This window comes from Trichomycterus rosablanca, chromosome 8 (assembly GCF_030014385.1).
Source record: "Trichomycterus rosablanca isolate fTriRos1 chromosome 8, fTriRos1.hap1, whole genome shotgun sequence".
Taxonomy (NCBI): domain Eukaryota; kingdom Metazoa; phylum Chordata; class Actinopteri; order Siluriformes; family Trichomycteridae; genus Trichomycterus; species Trichomycterus rosablanca.
The window spans coordinates 8,216,392-8,229,146 of record NC_085995.1 but is presented as its reverse complement, the minus strand read 5'-3'; the positions used below and the strand labels follow the sequence as shown (position 1 = coordinate 8,229,146).

Below are 12,755 nucleotides of genomic sequence, written 5' to 3'. Positions count from 1 at the left end.
GGAAATCCTATTGACACCCGTCGCACAAATAAACAAATTAGAACAGAAGAACATGTGGTATAGCAAGTGATAAGCTGAATAAGGAGGAAAAAAGTTCCGGGGGCATCTCGCTCATTAAATGACTTTTCTCCTGCCCTGCATTCCTAAACTGGTTTTAACCCTAACTTTTACACTTCAAAGCCTCTTAAGATGTCAATGGGAATTTCCCCAGAGGAAAATGGTGAGTTGACAAGGGTATGATAAATGAAGTATTGGGTACAGTGGACCTTTGACTTACGAATTTAATTGGTTCCGAAGGGCTGTTCTTAAGTCAAAATGTTCGTTAGTTAAACCTATTTTTCCCATAAGAAATCATGTAAACAGAATTAATCTGTGCCAGACCTCCCACACCACCCCCTTACCTAACCTTTCTTAAATGCTTAAATGCTCTTTTTTGTTATAAATACAAGTATATTTGCCCTTAAATCTTAAATTATAGAATATACATTCCTGTAATAAACAATAATAAACAACAATACACAGTAGTACTGTACTGTACATGAACACACATCACATTTCAGTACAGTACGCGTGCTGTACCGTACACCATAATACATTGTATCTACCAGAAACAACAATAACTCTCATATTTCTCTATTATCTCCTTCTTTATTTCAATAGCGTTGTATTTTGTAGGTGTAATTTCACGAAAGAATAACTTTCTTCTTCTCTCTTACTTACTGTCCCCTCTGTCTGATACACAGTGACAGCTACTGGCAGGAGTAATTATACAACAACAAAAAACTACGCTTTCTCTGCACCTTCTCTGGGACATTTTAATATAGAATTTTACAAAATATAAAGAAAACACCGGAAAAACATTGTCCGCTGTCCGAATGTTCGCTCACTGTATATGTGTGTATATATATATATATATATATATATATATATATATATATATATATATATATATATATATATATATATATATATATATAGAGAGAGAGAGAGAGAGAGAGAGAGAGAGAGAGAGACTCGTAGTCAACTTGTTTGTGACGTCACGTGTTTCGTGAACTTCGGTTCGTAATCTGTTTGTACGTTAAGTTAAAAAAGATCGTTTGTAACCTGTAAAATGTTCGTATGGTAAAACGTTTGTGACTCAAGGGTCCACTGTACTTAACTCTGCCTGCTGGAATAAAATGCTTGAGCCACATTTAAAACAAGATCAAATACAGCGGTGAGAAAAAGTTATTGCCCCCTTTTAGAAGCCCCCAAAAACATTTTTTTTGCATATTTGTCACACTGAATGATTTCAGATCATTAAACAAAACTTATTACACAAAGTAACTTAAATAAATGCACAATACATTTAAACTAATAAAAAACTTTTTATTTCTCTGGACACACCACTTTCTTTAATTTGATGTTCTTTACATTACTGTGTGTTAGCTCACTCATCTTTGTAGTACTACTTTAAATCAAATATTCTGCTAGTTTTGGGGCATCTCCAAAACTGCAGCTCTTGTGGGGTGTTCCCGGTCTGCAATGGTCAGTATCTATCAAAAGTGGTCCGGTGACAGAGTCATGGGTGGCCAAGGCTCATTGCTGCACATGGGGAGTGAAGGCCGGCCCGTGTGGTCTGATCCAACAGACGAGCTACTGGAGCTCAGATTGCTGAAGAAGTTAATGCTGGTTCTGATAGAAAGTTGTCAGAATACACAGAGCATCGCAGTTTGTTGTGTATGGGGCTGCACAGCCACAGACCAGTCAGGGTGCCCATGTTGACCCCTGTCCACCGCCAAAAGCACCAACAATGGTCACGTGAGCATCGGAACTGGACCAAGGAGCAATGGAAGCAGGTGGCCTGGTCTGATGAATCACGTTTTCTTTTACATCACGTGGATGGCCTGGTGCGTTTGCGTCGGTTACCTGGGGAACACATGGCACCAGGATGCACTATGGGAAGAAGACAAGCTGGTGAAGGCAGTGTGATGATTTGGGCAATGTTCTGCTGGGAAACCTTGGACCTTAGATCTTAGATCTTTGGACCTTCTGGATGAGTTGTCTCTGAGCCACTTGTGGTTAGATTCACCACAACCCCTGGTTTCCTATGTGAAGATAATGGCTTTTATTGTGGTTCTATAAAATCTATAAGCATTTAAATTGCATCCACGTTAATATTAAGTTTATAGTGTTGGGCTTACAATAAGTGTGATGTATATTCAGGACTGTCTAAATCAAGCCTGGCTGTGTTTAATTAGCTAAATTGACTTAAAAGGGTGATTTGGACCTTGAATAATTTGTTCCCTAAATAATTAAAATGATTAAAATGTTTTTTTTTTAATTAAGATCATTTTTTTCCTTAATAAGAATCCATTTGTTTCATGTTTTGTTGTAGTGTGACAAAGTGTTTTACTGTCTTTCATTCTCAGGTCAGCAGTGTGTGTTCACGCAAACCCAAGCGAGTGGCTCGTGCACTGATGGCTCCGGTGGAACCGGCACTCGTCTTACAGCCCGTCAACTTTGATCCAGACGAGACTCTGTCTGAACGACGCAGGTACTTTTTAAAACTCTGTTTATTAAGATATTCAAAAACAAATGACATCACTTTTCTACAGTCACCCTCTGATGCATCTTTCTCAGCGTCGTACCAAACTTTTAATGCCATTAATACAATGCAAAAATGTTTTTGGTTGAGCGCATAGCCACTGATGCACCGCTGCTTTCTCATCATCATCACATGAAAATCTTTTTTCCCTTAAAGTTTCTTTGAGCGTCCAAAAAAGTGGAAATCAGATGACACTAAATCCGGACTATAAGCAACTCTCTCAGTCTCTCAGACACAACCAGTTACTACTCCTCCCACCCTCACCGTGCGGACACTTTTTGAAGATCCCTCGTAGTTTACAATGTTGTGTTTTGATGTCTAATTTCAATAACTTCACATATTTTTGACCAAAGGTTGATTTATTTTAAAATCGACTTGGCTGGATTCATATGCACATCATAGCATCATTTAAAACATTGATGCCATTGAGTTTAATGATATAGATGAGATGCTGAGAGATAGTATGCATGGCCTTGTCACATGGCCTTGTATCAGTATTACTCCTTGTCTGTTTAAAAAGTTGGTTGAGCATCAGCCAATCAGAGATTGTTCCAGTGAAGGAAATAATGGAAACACATCTAGCTGCCACCCAAAACGGCCTTATTTAACAACTGGAATTTATTTCCCCTTTCTCAAATTATCCATATGAGACTACAATAGAGAATACAACAGCTGAAGAGATAAACCAATTTTGTATTTTTGGATATCGTTTGATAACTATGTATGTGGTTTAATAAGATGTCAGTTTACCAGTGATGTTGAAAAATCACACAAACACACCATCATTGCACTGCAATGCATTTTCTAATGGACGCCAATAACATCAATGGTAACATACCTGAATTTGGAAGAAGGGTCGAGCTGCAGAAAATAACATTGAATCAGTGTTAAATCAGCATAAAATCGATGTGCATAAATAAAAAGGTTCTATCATTGGAGATCAACATTGATTTGATGTATTAGGTGATGAAAAAATGAACATCGCTACATCGTCATTTTATCTGGGTTTGAAAAAAAAGGAAATTTGAAATTTTTGATGGACAGGAATGGCTGTGTTGTTCTGCAATTTGATTGGCTAGTAATTTCATAGCAGTATAAGTTCTTAATTAAAATTCTGTCCTCACTGGTAAAACGTTTAATCTTATGTTACAATATTGTTGTTTGCCTCTGTTGAGCGGAAACACAAATGGTTGTCATGGTAAACAATATTTTAAATCAGTAAAATGACCACGTTGTTGTGTCCAGCAGTGAAAGAATATTAAAAGTTGATCAACATTTGCCAAAGTTATGGGCTTTTATTTTGTAAGTGCTTCAGTGGCTGAAATACCAAATTCTTAATCACACTCAGCAGCTTTTACATTATTCTCTTGGCATCATGCTCGTGCTTCCTGGCTATACTTGCTCTGTTTTGGAAAAAAAATGAATTACAGGAAGTCAATATGTTATGTAATGCTGAAATAATGATTGGAGCCACTTATGGCGCATTTGTACAACTCGGATAACCCACTGCCGTCTGTTAGAGCTGACTGGCAGGCTGTAATAGATAGATCTTTAGTGCAAAGCTCCTTTCAAACTCTGAATGCACTCTCGAGGACTTTACCGTCAGTGCCATCCTCTGCCAGTTACCTTTGTTCTACATTTTAGAGGGACTGTTTTCGAGGCTTGTGCAATCAAATAAATGTGCAAATTCTACAACTGATAGGAATCCATTTTCCATTTTCTATAAGAAATTGATAATAAAATTTTAAATATGGCAGCATGGTGGCTAAGTGGGTAGCACTGTCGCCTCACAGCAAGAAGGTCCTGGGTTTGATTACCAGGTGGGGCGGTCTGGGTCCTTTCTGTGTGGAGTTTGCATGTTCTCCCCGTGTCTGTGTGGGTTTCCTCCAGGAGCTCCGGTTTCCTCCACCAGTCCACAAACATGCAGTCAGGCTAATTGGAGACACTGAATTGCCCTATAGATGAATGGGTGTGTGTGTATGTATGTGTTTCTGTCCTGCGATGGACTGGTGCACCGTCCAGGGTGTTACTGAGTGCCTTGCACCACCCTTCCCCCCTTCCCCTCGCGACCCTGATTGGATAAACGGTTAGGAAAGCGATAGAGTGCGGGAATTTTAAATATACTAGATGGCCAAAGTATGTGGTCACCCTATCTGATTATTTTGGGCGGCATGGTGGCTTGGTGGGTACCACTGTTGCCTCACAGCAAGAAGGTCCAGGTGGAGTAATCTCCGGGTCCGGGTCCTTTCTGTGTGGAGATTGCATGTTCTCCCTGTGTCTGTGTGGGTTTCCTCCGGGAGCTCTGTGTTTGACATTAAACTTGTGAACTGATTAATCTTGTGTAACCAGTAATTACCTGTCCAGTCATGACTGTAACCAAAGTGTGTAAAACATGAAGTTAAAATCCTAACAAATAAATACTACCTGATTATTTTCAGCCACACCCATTTCTACAAGGTGTATTCTGTCAATTATACGACATTAGATCCTTGCAAATTTGTAGCAACAGTTTGGAGAAGTCCCTTCATGTCATGATTCTATCATATTGAAAAAAGAGGAAAAAAGAGGTACCAATAACTAACATGTCTGTATCAAGTTTGTTTGTTTATTAGGATTTTAATGTCCTGTTTTTACACTTTGGTTACATTCATGACAGAAACAGTAGTTACTCATTACATATGGTTTATCAGTTCACACAAGGTTATATCAAACACAGTCATGGACAATTTAGTATTTCCAGTTCACCTCACTTGCACGTCTTTGGACTGTGGGAGGAAACCGGAGCACCCGGAGTAAACCCATGCAGACACGGGGAGAACATGCAAACTCCACACATGCAAACTCCCACCTGGGGATCGAACCCAGGACCTTCTTGCTGTGAGCCGACAGTGCTACCCACTTAGCCACCGTGCCGCCCTCTGTATCAGGTAGGTATTATAGAGACACAGTGATGTAATTGGTCCAGTTTTTGTCAGTGTTCTTGTTTTCAAAGATGCTTTTGAGCAAAAAACAATCCAGAAGTGAATGTTTTTCTTTAAAGAACACTCAGGAGTAATGAGTAAGGAGTAAAGTTTTACTCTAAATCTTCATCATGACACTGACATGCTAGATGTCGGGTGCTGTCATGACTACTCATTACAATTAAAGTATTATAACACTGTTATGTAACTAGAATCACCAATTGTTCTAAATACTAATAACCTTTCTATATTCAGTTCTTAAAAACTCTTTTCAGTGTTCAAATTGCACCTTAGAGTCTTGTTAGGTAAAAATGCTATAAATTGCATATTAATTATTAAACCAAGCACAATAACACAGCTGTGTTATTATACTCACTTATAAGACCGTACTTAGAAGAGCCTATTGGTAAATCAGGGTTAGGGGCTTTCCATGATTGATGTGGGGGGCGTGTCTGTTTAAGCACAGGCATCAAATTCCTTTACATACAAATACACCTATACACACAATGTTATGAAACTGTATATTTTTATTACATTTTGGATAATCTAAATGGTTTTAGATTATCATACAAAATATGATACTATAATACAATACAAGAACAATGGGTAACACATAACCATGATGTGATTGTTTCATTTATAGAAGAAAAAGAGTTACATAACACCTAGTAATCTTCTAGTAATCTCCCCCTCAAACTTAATAACTGATTGTGCCAGTTATTAGCCACTTCAGTTAACTAGACATCACTAGTCTTTCACTTTGATATAAAGACATTTTGGCCCATCCTTTATATTGTAATGTCCATCCAGCTTCTCTGTGGATGTTGAAGCCTGTGTTTTGCTGGCTTCTTTTCTGGCAGGCGTACTTAATGGTGGCTCTTGGATTACCGCATAAGATGAAAATTTGGCTTCCCTTTCTGACCATGGCAAAAGACCACTGTTCCATGTAATTTTTACTGGATGCACTGGGCATCAATAAGTCTTTATTTATAGTTAATCATAAACAGGATTGAGGATTTAGGTCAAATCGGATTCTGATACCATTGTAGCATCCATACTTGGTGCCTTCCTTTATTTTACAGAAGTCAGTATAACTATATTTTGATGTGAGCATACAAAATAATTCAGCTTTTAGTAAAACGTCAAGAACGTGTAAGTGATCGACTGTGTGTGTTGCATTTGTGGAAGCAGATACACTTGTATGAGGAGATGCTGACAGAGAAAGGCTCATTAACACTGGCTTCATATCCTGGTGTGACAGTGACATTGAGTCGCCTTCTGCCTCCTCCATCCTGAGCGCTTCCACCCTCTATCTCGCTGATGAACAGATGAATGCGACTCGGCCGGCATGGCACGCTGTGCAGTCTGATGGTCGTGTCGATTAACCATTGAAACACTACAAATCTAATACAAATCTAATTATTCTGACAGAGTAGAAAATGAGTGGATCAGATTTCAAGCTCACCTTATAACCCCTTATATTTTTAGTACTCTTTATCCCCATTTTGTACCGCTTACATTGTTTGTTTCATTGTTTACCTTTTTATTATTGAACCTTTTCTTATTTTGTTGTTTTATATTTTCAGAGAGTTTATCCAGAGTCTGAGAGGATTCAGTGTTTTCTATGCTAATCTAGGAGAGGCTCTGTGCAGCCGAGAGCCAGCGACACTCAACGGCTCCCTCTGCTGGAATGGGCAGGAAATGACAGACAAGTGAGTAAATAACAGCAGCGCCATTGTTTACATCAACACTAGTTGTAATTTCTTCCCGTTTTTCGTCCATTTTTTGTGTTCAGTTTTGTTATCTTGCTTTAAAATAATGTAATAAATATAGAAAATAAATTCACTGACGACTTTATTAGTTATACATTTGTACACCTGCTCATTTATGTCTTATTCAAACAGCCAGTCATGTAGTGGCACTGAAAGGCAGGAATTTTAATTCATGTTCATATCAAACATGTCTAGAAAGTTCTGTACATATTTCAGAAAGAATCTCATAGATTTTACAAATTAGGAATGGAAGCTGAGGCATATTTAAGTGACCTTAGCTCCCAAGAGGTTTTCCTTTAACCAGAGTAGGAAATAAAGCCCAGAAGTAGACGCTCACTTCTTGCTAATACCTAGTTCACACTACATGATTTTTGCCCTGATTTCCTTTGACGACAGGTCGCCGCTAGATGTGGAAGCTCGGAGGCAACTCAGCGGTCGATCGGGGCTCAAAAATCTTGATCGTTATGTGTGAACTGTTCAACGACTCGATCCGAGCAGCTCAAAAAAAATATCTAGCATGTTAAATATCTGGACCTGTCGGTGACTCAAAATCATGTAGTGTGAAAGGTGTTGCGATCAGGTTGTATTGTTATGAACACAAAATACAGAAGTGGGTCGCAAAATAAATGTGTGGGGCAGAGGCATAATATAGTTTTTATCAAAATACATCGTCACACACAAGCTTTACAGTATTTGTGACTTATCGTCCACACCGAACCATAATATCAATGTTGCATTGCAAAATATTTATTTTACTTCCAACTCTCTCTGCATAACATAAAATCCCTGCTGGCCGCGTAGCCAAAACCCACTCCTTCACCCAGATTCATTTATTTTTCCTACTTGCGTTTAACGCTACACATCAGCGCACAAACAAAGGTTGTTTGATTGTCAAAGTAATTTCATGTAATTGGTGGCACAATGGCAATGTGTATGAAGTAGTTAATCAATAACCATTTAACTATGTTATTGAATGTTAAAAAATAAATAGCTATTATGAATACCATTGATGATAGTGATAGTATTATAATGGTATTATGATAGTATTGTGATAGTATTATGCACTGGGGGCTGATCACCAACAAAAGCACTCCAAAAAATTGGGGGAATGAAGCGAAAGCAATTTTACCTCCAGTCTAACCTCCAACCATTAACCAGGAGGTTGAATTTTAGATGAAGTCACAATGATGCAAGAAAAACATCAAAACTGAATTTGGAATGTCTAGATTAGGCTAAACCTAAGCTTCCAACATTTCTAACCTCAACCTCAAATGTGGGTTTGTCCCAGAAAAATGACTCACTTGGTTAAACTCTGCCTAAAGTTGTGCCAGAAGCTTGTTCATGGCTGTTCAGAATAAAAAGAGCTAGATGACTCAATTATTAGTTGTGTATGAATATTTCTGAATCAATTGCAGAAATCATCGAAATCCCAAGACTGCTTTTAGATTGTTTTTTTTACACCCATTTGGGATCATTCTGCATCTATTACGTCAGTGACCCAAATACAATCAATCATGCCTTTTTTCATCTGAAGTGCGCCAGCCTGTAGCGCTAATGAATGAGAAATATGGCAGACTGTTACACATCCATCATATCACAGTGCTTCTGAGAATATTACCACCTCATAATAAACGGAGAAAAGATATATTAGTGTTTGTAATGAAATTCTGAGGTACAGTTTATTGGAGAAGCATTTGGAAGCCGCTGTGCTGTGAGCCTGAGGAACAGACTGGATGTAGGTGAGCTGAAGGTTGTGTTTGTTAAGAAGTGATGAGCTCTGCACCCCATCCCTTGGATGACAGGTGTAGGGGAGTAAATCTTGACTTAGGCTGCGTGAAGGGTTATTAATGTCTTCAGAGCTGTTGCTTCTTGCCGTTTGTTTAATTGCTTCTTCGATCGCATTCACCAGCTCATCCTGACTCTCGATACACCCACTGAAACCCAATTTGGAATCTGCTATATTTCACTGTGCTCTGTGTCCTTCTTGTTTTATTACAATGACTTGGTTCTGACCTGAGCCAGTATGATACAAACTGTTTAACAATCCTGACTGCATTTGTGTATCCATGCTAACATAAGAGCTTAAAAGGGTCTTTTTAACTATATGGCTAAATGTATGTGGACACATGGCCATGAGCTTGTTGGACATCCCTTGCAAAACCATGGCCATCAATATAGAGTTCCCAAACCCATGCAGCCGTAACAGACTCTTCTCTTTTGGCAAGGCTTTACACAAAATCTTGGAAATTATGTGACCATTTATCAAAACAAAAAAGTAAATTCTGGGACTGATATTGAGCAAACAGGCCTGGTATGCAATCAAAGTTCCAATTCATCCCAGAAGTGTTTAATGGGGTTGTCATTAAGGCTGTCCAAAGACCATTGGAATTTCTTTATGCCAAACTCGTCAAGCCTTGATTTTACTAACCTCACATTGAGTACAGGGGCACAGTCATACTGGAACAGGAAAGAACCTTTCCAAACTGTCTCCACATAGTTGGAATCAATGGGTGTACCTAAAACACACAAACTCACTAATTGGGAGGTGTGTTCACATCTTTTTGGCCATATAGTGTACACTTTTGTTTACCTTAGTACAGTATAACATCAACATCAATAAAATATTCCTTGGAAATGCCCTTGGAGGACTTGGATGCATTGGGCACAATTTGGATTCCATAGATGGGGAGAGACTTCAGTCTCTTTTGCACTGGATAGTGACTTTTACAAGCTTCTTTTACACCTTACCACCTTCAAAGGTATTTAAAGTGCCATTGTAACTACCTGGAGAGAACAAATGCCTGTACAAATAGTAGAATAAAGCAGGCTTTACTGTGCTCTTCCTGTGGGATCAGAAGACAGCACTATCACAGCGAGCTAGCCAGTAAAAAATAGCCCGTTTAAACAGAAGTGGTTTGTGCTGTGCTGTGCTGTGCTTGTCCTTGGTCACCAGGTGAAAGTATTTTTTTTTTGCTTTACAATGTCCCAATTTTGGTATTTTCAATTTCTCAGTGCACTCTGGTAGACTCTGCTGCTTGCACAATACCCTTGCTTTCTTCGAAATGCACAGCTGCCTACTGATTCTTTACACCAGTCAGCAGCGGATCTTTACAGAGAACCCTAACACATCTGGACCAGTTATGCAATTCCCCATCCAGCCTCTGTTTCTTCGGACATGCCCAACTGATAAGTCAGTTTAATAGTGACCCATCCCGTTAAATTAATGTACACTATATAGACAAAAGTATTGTGACACCCTTCTAATTTTTTTTCTAATTAATAGCAATTAACAGGTGAACTGGTGGCTGCATTTTTTTTTCATCCACCTCAGACACAGTATCATGTTCTGAGAGACACACTATGGACTGTAGTGTGGGATCCTTGACCAGACAGCACAGTTGTACTGTGGCACTTAAGCTAATTTAACCTTTCTCCCCCTGGACGTTGATATTACTCCCCGGGATTTGAATTCACAAGCTTGAGACCTCGGCAGTGGTGGGCTAGTGTAATAACACCCTTATTATTATTATTACTAAAAATAATAATTAAGAAAAAAATGTGTATGTGTATATATGTACATGTACATGTATACATGTATTTATATACTGTATCTTGACATAGTTTATTTACCTTTACTGAACCAATAAAATCTAACCACCTAAAATCAGTTCTTATTAAGTATTTTTACTGCATGTTAGTCGGGTCTTTCATTCTTTTTACTTCGTTGTTTTTTGTAGGACCCGTATTAGGCCACTTACAGTCATTAATCATAGGTTTTACACAATGATATTTAGAGTACTATTTAATTCTATTAAGGCAAAAATGTACGGCTTCTAGTGCTGATGGATTCGTCTTCCTGTGGTCCCTAGTGCTTTATCTCTCATTCTCTCTTCCCCATCCTTCCCCCCGGCTCCTATATATGTAATCTCTTTTATCCTCAGATCACATCCTCCTCTAATGGAGTATGTGTATTATTAATGTGATAATTAAGAGCAGAGGGTGGGCTTCCATCAGCACTAATAAGGAGAATAAATAAGTAAGCGAATGTCATTTAACCTAATGAAGGAGGGAAAATTACTGGAAAATGGCTGGATGGAGAGTGTTCTGGGTTATGTCATTACCCAAAATAGCTCATGATCAACTTTATTTCTAACTTATTTCTGTTCATGTTGGGTACTGTGTTCAGTCTGATGTGGGAATGGTAATAAAATAAGATCATCAAGGTATTAAATATATCTTAAATATGCAATATGTTAAAGCCATGGGAATCATATGGACTTATACCTTAATTCCTTTACAGATTCCATACTCATTATAGGGAGGCTATTTTTAAAATTTTGGAGCATGACACCAAAGATTTTTGGAGCTCTGTTATTAAATTTTCTTACAGTCCAAGCTTGCCAAATCACAATTACACTGTATGGATAAAATATCTGAACAGCCCTCCTAATTATTAAGCTGCTACCAATTACTCACAGGTATAATTTGAGGCAGCAGTTTGGGGAAGAACTTTTCCTGTTCCAGCGTGAATGTGCCCCTGTGCACAAAGTAAGAGTTAAAAACGTGGTTCAGCATGCTTGGTGTAGAAGATCTACAGTGGCCTGCAAATAGCTCTTTGGGATGAATTGGAGTTTTGCTAGCCTGTCCTTTTTGTCTTGGCTGACAAATGCTCTTTAAATTAAATAGCTAAATTTTTTACTAATGGTTTCCAAAGTCTAGGTGGTAAAGTGTGATGCTTTGGTCCAAATTCCAATACAAGTAATGACAGGCTTGTGTTTAGCTGTGCTATAATGAAAATCCAATGTTTGATGCTTGTAGGTAAACATAAACGATGCTGTTGTTGCTTAAAGATTCAGTTTGAAATCACGATTTTAATCTATACATGCTTTAGAACCTAAGTAGGGAGGAGTAGTAATCGGTCGTGTCTGAGAGACTAAGAGAGAGCTTATAGTCCGTATTTAGCTTCATCTGATTTCCACCTTCTTGGATGCTCAAAGAAGCTTTAAGGGGAAGAAGATTTTCATGTGATAATAATAATCAGCAGTGCATCAGTGGCTCGTATTTTACAATATCAGCCTTTTAGTTTAACAGCACAGCACTGACATGACAGAAATGTGATGAACATACTGTCCTGTAATTTTCTGTCAGTGGAGACAGGAGAAGTGTATGTGTTCTGTGTTCTGTTAGCAGTGTGGGCTGAACAGCAGTGTGGTGTAACAGCGATTCAGCGTCTGTCCTAGCGTTCATATATGCATCAACACTAATTACATTTTAATAGGAAGTAATCTACTGGAACATGAGCCCAACTGGCTCTTTGTGAGAGGAGAGGAATAGCAGAGCTACACACCACACACATTACTAGAGTAAGAAGGGTTGTAGGTATGATCACATGAATGCCAAAACCACAGTACATTTAAAACATGTGGCAAATAATTC

General features: G+C 38.5%; 1 protein-coding gene across 1 annotated transcript in view; it reads left to right on the top strand.

The window, feature by feature from the left end:
• The window catches only part of gpc3 (glypican 3), a 195,639-nt gene that overhangs the window by 115,042 nt on the left and 67,842 nt on the right, over positions 1-12,755 (top strand). The window contains exons 4-5 of the mRNA XM_062999806.1: positions 2,412-2,536; positions 7,134-7,259. Coding sequence (XP_062855876.1) covers positions 2,412-2,536; positions 7,134-7,259 — 251 coding nt within the window. The remainder of the gene's footprint in view (positions 1-2,411; positions 2,537-7,133; positions 7,260-12,755) is intronic.